Here is a 6,000-nt window from a genome sequence, read left to right on the forward strand (position 1 = left end):
GTAGAAGACTGAAGATGTCTTTAACTTAGCCAGGGACAAGCTAATGTGATGATGTTCATTATAAGATAGGGATAAATTACAGGTTCCGTAACACTTGTTCTATCATGATAGTTATAGATTATAAATGATTATTTAGGTACAATTATGATTTATATAATACATATTCATATAAGATAGGACTTTTTCCCAGTTTAGAAACTTCTTCCATAGAATACTGTTTATATCACCAGTTTCACAAAGCACTCTGTGGTTTTAGTCTTGGTATTGCTGTTGTCCACACCATAGGCAGGCCATGCATACCTTCCTCTGTGCTAATTGTATCATAGAGTTGTTAATATGTCCTTGGTTTTGGAATTACTGGCTTTCTGGACTTTGTACATTGTCCGGTATTCTAGAAAACTAGAGAACACAATGTTTTGGAACCTGTATCTGCTTCCGTCCTTGGGTGTCTTCCCACACTCACCTGAGGATGATGGACAAAGTGAAAAACCCCCAGTAATTCTGAATATTACACACCACTGTCAGAAACATTTAGCAGTTCGTAGTATGCTTGTAACTATGTAGATTTATTTTGTTAACTTATATTACTGAATGACGTGTCCAAATGTTACTATGTAGCAAAACGGATGAAAATAAAATACAAATACTCTTTGTTTGTTTAGCAGTGTTATATCATATCTAGGAATGGTGAAGTGAAAGCAACTAGGAGAAAAGTGCTGGATAGAATGTTGTGTTACTGAATTTACCTTATGTTTATGTAAATTCTATTTTTTTACTTCTGTTAGCAAACTATTTTTTGAATTGCTGATCACAATGAAGTCTGGTTGCTTGTTGAAAATAAGTTTTAAAAAGTAACTAGTAGTCAGATGCAACTTGCTTAAAATTCCATTAATTTCTCTTCGCAATTTTGAATAATGTGACAGCACTGATGTGTGGACATGTAATAACATAATGTTTCATGTTATTTTTTCTTATACAGCCTGGATTGCATGTCTGGAAGCAATCAGAAATTCATCAGTACCAGAATCTGAAGTGTGCCCATATGATGACTCAATGGGCACTTTCTTCAAATCTGTCTGTGCTCCAGGATATAAAAATCGAATTACTGGCCCTCGGGACACTGGCGATTTTAGAGACTTGTGTTCTCTCTGCAGTGAAGTGGGTGGTAAAAATGACAATAACTGTAAGTGATTTTACTGTAGATACAACTCTTTAATGACCGTCACAACACAACAAACAGAAACAATCAAGGTCAGCGCCTTGCTATGGTATCGCTACATGTTCCAGCCACTAACAGTCATCATCAGGCAAACACATATTAACAAACATATACCATTGAACTGCAGTACATTAGATTGGATACAATGTTATTAATCATTTAAAATACAGGGCTACTATAAATGATTCATTCATTTTTAAAACGTTACATTTTCCAAAGCATCACACGCACAAATATGATTGATATATAAAAATAACCGTAAACTCACCAAGTTTTCTTCACACTCTACAAATGTTCTATGTGTGCTCCTTGGGTCACACGACACACGTCCAGGCGGTAGTCTAGCTCGTTCCACACATTTTGTAGCATCATCCTGTCAGTGGTTATCACTGCAGCATCGATGCGTTCCCTCAGCTGTACTAGTGTTCTTGGCAGTGGAGGTACGTAAACACAAGGCGTTAGATCAGGTGATCTGGGGGGCCAAGTGAACAGAGCTACGTCATCCTCACCAACACGCCTAATCCAGCGATGTCGAAGTTCATTGTTTAGGTAGCGACGAACATTGCTGATTCCAAAGCAAAATGCTTTGTTTACATGGCGGTTCTTTTCCGTACTCTCTTTTGAATGCGCGTTGCACTGCTATAACAGACAAACATCTCGCATATTGCAACAAACAAAAATTCTTTTCTTGCTTTGTCGCCATTTTGTAAACGTTTGTAAACTTTGTAAAGTTTGTAAAGGCGCTGAACCCGTGCTGCCAACTGGTGTACGCAATACAAACTTGGTGAGTTTGCGGTACTTCTTAATATCAGTTACTTTATACGTGTAATACTTTGGAAAATCTAGCGTTTTAAAAACGAATGAATCATTTATAGTTACCCTGTACTTTGCGTAAAAATACAATAAGTCAGATTATAAAAAACTAAAAGTTATTGTTAAAGATGTTAAAAACATCGAATCAGTTGTTGATATTTTACTTTTCATATGTTTCCATGGACAAATTGGAAATTTGATATGGCCCATGATGTTGCAAATTAATTAATCTGAAAATGATATGAAAATAATAGTATTAAATTTTGTTATAAAGACTTAAAGAATGTCACGGACGTGAACAAGTTTGTCCCGCAAGTATAGAGTGTTTCAAGACATATGCTGGTAAAATTTACTTGTGTATGAATAGAGTCTTGGTGTTTGTATTTTGTAGATACAAATCAGTTCCTTATAAAGCTAATCAGGATTAAGAAGTTATATTTGTTTTAGTCTTCATCTCGTTATGCACTCTTCTGGCAGATGCCTTAAAAATTAGTAACATTTATGTACATTGTAGATGTGTGTATTGTTTTTCAATTATATTTTTTTTAGATATGCATTATATCAGTAAGGCTAGAAACAAAAACTGTAGCACTTAATAAAATCTGTATTTTGTGTCATGCATCAATATTTTGTACAGTGAGCTTTCTTGAGAAATTGTATAAAGTTGGATTTGAGCTATAGTGAAGTATGGGTTATATTCCACCAATTTATATCAAAGTGATATTTTCTTGATAACCAGTCTTAGTAAAAACTAATTGAGTAACATCAGAGTTGAAACGACTTCCTCCTTTAGCATCCATATTATGCAGTTTATGTAAAGAACAATAAAAAGATGTGATATTATCAAATTTATATAATTAACAGTAGAGAGGTTAATAAATATCTACAATGACACCCCTGTTTCTTTGGGCAGCAATGGGTTTTCATACTATACTGAGGAATAGTTTAAATGGAGATACTCTGATACCAGTACTAAGATTATTAAATTCATTCTATGGAAATAAAATGATACTTTAAGGGGACACCTTAAATTAAGGAACATTAAAGAGGGGTTTCACTCTATGCAAGAAAATTATATACCAAGATAAAATTCTTAGAGAGAATATAAAGGAAATTAAATGTTTATATTTATGAGGAAGAAACAAAGTTAATGAAATAGGTAAAAAACTATTCAAATGTGTTTAACAGTGTGACTGAGATTTGATGTTTAGCATATCCTATAATACCTAAACATGAACATAATTATAAAAATCAAAATGCTTATATTTCCAAGTACACAGATATAAGATAGAGACTTCACATGTTCAGAAATGTTCACTACACTGAATGTGGAGAGAAGTAGAAAGAAAAGATGGGGGGGGGGGCAGAAAGAAAATAAAAGAACAGAAAGAGAAAGAAGGAAAAAATATGCTATGTAATGGTGATAATGTATTCAGTCTGATTAGCCTTCTTTTAAAATATGATATCATGTGATTTCAGATGTTCCCTTTGTTGGTGATGTAAGTTGTGCTGCAACAATTAGAAACAAATTCTATGGTGACCTTGGGGCATTACGTTGTTTAGCATCTGGATATGCAGATGTTGCATTCGTGAATGCATACAATCTTTCAGATATTTTACGTATGTATTAAAATATTAAACTTACATACAATATAGTTAGCTAATGACCACAGTGGCTGTGCAGTCTAAGGCATCAACTGTCCTCGCTCGCTCGAACGTTGAGATCATGGGTTCAGATCCTACTCAAGACATGGATGTTTGCGTTTATTCTGTTTTTGTGTAGGTAGTGGCCTTGTGATGGGCTGATCTCTCATCCAAGGAATCCTACTGTCTCTCTTAAGATTAAGAAACTGAAGTGTAACAAAGCGTTTCATGGATGCCCTACGCTCCAAAGTGGAATATCATAAGTGAGAAAGAGAGAGAGAGACAATACAGTTATTGTTCTCTGACCATTATTCATCACCCTCCTTTTTGTAAATATCAGGATGATAGATAATGTCTGCAAAGCCAATAATTGTATTAATATACCATCCACAAACTTTTAGATTCTATTTACAGACAATCTTTAACAAATCCAACTCACAGCTAGTAAATATCTCTAAAAGATATGGATCAGAATACAGTAGCATTTTAAAGAGAGCACACCGGTGTTGTTTGTGCTCTTCGAGTGACCGAGAGAAGACAAGGATGTTGTCTAAGTATGTGAAGCAGAAGTCGAGTCCCCATAGAATGTCGTCCATGAAGCGCTGGAAGGTCTGGGTGGCATTGCTCAGGCCGAAGGACATGAATGGGAATTTGAAGAGGCCGAATGGAGTGGTGATGGAGGTCTTCTGTATGTCTTCAGGGTGGACAGGGATTTGATTGTAAGCTCTCACCAGGTCAATTTTGGAAAAGATTGAACAGCCGAGAAGCTGGTGGGAGTAGTCGTGGATATGGCGGACAGGGTAGCAGTCAGGGATGTTTCTGGAATTGAGCGCTCTGTAATCGCCGCATGGACGCCAACCGTTGTCTTTCTTGGGCACGATGTGTAGTGCCGAGGACCAGGAACTCTCTGATTGATGAGCTGTACAATCCCGCAACATGGCGTCGAACTCGGCTTTTGCGATAGCGAGCCGGTCTGGTGCCAGTCGCCATGGTCGGCAGGTTACTGGTGGGCCAGGTACAGTCCTGATGTGGTGGATGGTGTTGTGTCATATCTTGCGCTGGATTCCAGCTGGGCAGGTCAGGTCCGGGAACTCTGTGAAGAAGTTGTCGATCGGTGTGTCGTTGCTGATGTTCTTTACACTGGGAATCAGTGTGTCGGCCACTGAGGCCAGGGCTGACAGCGTCGTGACCCTGTCCAGAATGCGGTTGTTCCGACAGTCCACCAGGAGACCGAAATGTGATAGGAAGTCCACGTCGATGATGGGATGCGTGACGTTGGCCACCACGAACCGCCATGTGAATTCTCGGCGTAGGCCCAAGTTGAGGCTGAGAGGCAGCCATCCGTATGTGTGGATGGTAGTGCCATTAGCCACACACTGGTCATAGTTGGTACGTTCCATTCGTCGAGGGACGAGCCTGCAGGGATATACACAGAGGTCCGAACATGTGTCGACCAGGAACTGCCATTTGCTGCCTTTGTCCGTTATGAAGAGGCGGCCTGTCATAGCACAGACATGTGCCGCCGATGAAGTCTGCTGCATCAGTTTCCCTGCTGGCGGTAGGAGTAGGGCGGAGTACAGTTTTGCGCCCGAGCGCCGAAGCGGCGATGGTACCAGCAGGTAGTGGATGTGGTGTCGCCACAGGAGGGGAATATGCTGCCAGGCCGGTGGCTGTTGAAGGAGGGACGGGAATTCTTGGATCTGTGACCTCGGTCTCTCGGGTTGGGGTAGAGCTCCTTGAAGCGGTCGTGGAGGCGGTCCTTTCCGGTGCTGAGTGCTGCCACTGTAAGAGTCTCGTTCGGGTGGAGAGGTGATGATATCCTCCACCTCTGTGGCATACAGGTGGTCCAGCTGTGAAATCACGTGGCAGAACTTGATGCGCTCACTGCTAATGCCAGCCAATGTGAATTGCGCCTCAGCCTGGGCGAACAACTCGGCTGGTCGCTCGGGTCAGAACTGCCAACAATTTGGCCATGTCTGGGCTAATTGTAAGCAACCTCCCCGTTGTATGTGGTGCGGGGGTGGCCACCTGCACAAAGAGTGCCCTGACAAACAGAACGCTGCCTCCACTCCAGCGTGCTGTAACTGTGAATTGAAGGATGGAGAGCAACTGCATCCCGCCAACTACCGCGGCTGCAGACAAGCGAAGGAGGAACTGCAGAAGAAGAAAATGCAGAGAGCACCCAAAACCACAACGGGAAGGGTGTTCTCATCAAATATCGTTACCCCTGGAGTCTCCTTCGCGGCGGCGCTCCGAGGCAACACATCACAGGAGCAGCAGTCTCAGACTCGCCAAACACCAGTGGCAGTTCCACCAGCAGCCAC

General features: G+C 40.7%; 1 protein-coding gene across 3 annotated transcripts in view; it reads left to right on the top strand.

Moving 5' to 3' along the window:
- Positions 1 to 6,000, top strand: part of LOC111862044 (transferrin) — a 50,744-nt gene that overhangs the window by 35,755 nt on the left and 8,989 nt on the right. For 2 of the 3 annotated variants that reach the window (XM_023847106.2, XM_023847107.2), the window contains exons 11-12: positions 980 to 1,183; positions 3,512 to 3,652. In XM_023847106.2, the coding sequence (XP_023702874.1) occupies positions 980 to 1,183; positions 3,512 to 3,652 (345 nt within the window). The remainder of the gene's footprint in view (positions 1 to 979; positions 1,184 to 3,511; positions 3,653 to 6,000) is intronic. The other variant, XM_023847108.2, reaches the window with a different exon arrangement.

The sequence above is a fragment of the Cryptotermes secundus genome, unplaced genomic scaffold (genome assembly GCF_002891405.2).
Source record: "Cryptotermes secundus unplaced genomic scaffold, Csec_1.0 scaffold181, whole genome shotgun sequence".
Classification (NCBI taxonomy): domain Eukaryota; kingdom Metazoa; phylum Arthropoda; class Insecta; order Blattodea; family Kalotermitidae; genus Cryptotermes; species Cryptotermes secundus.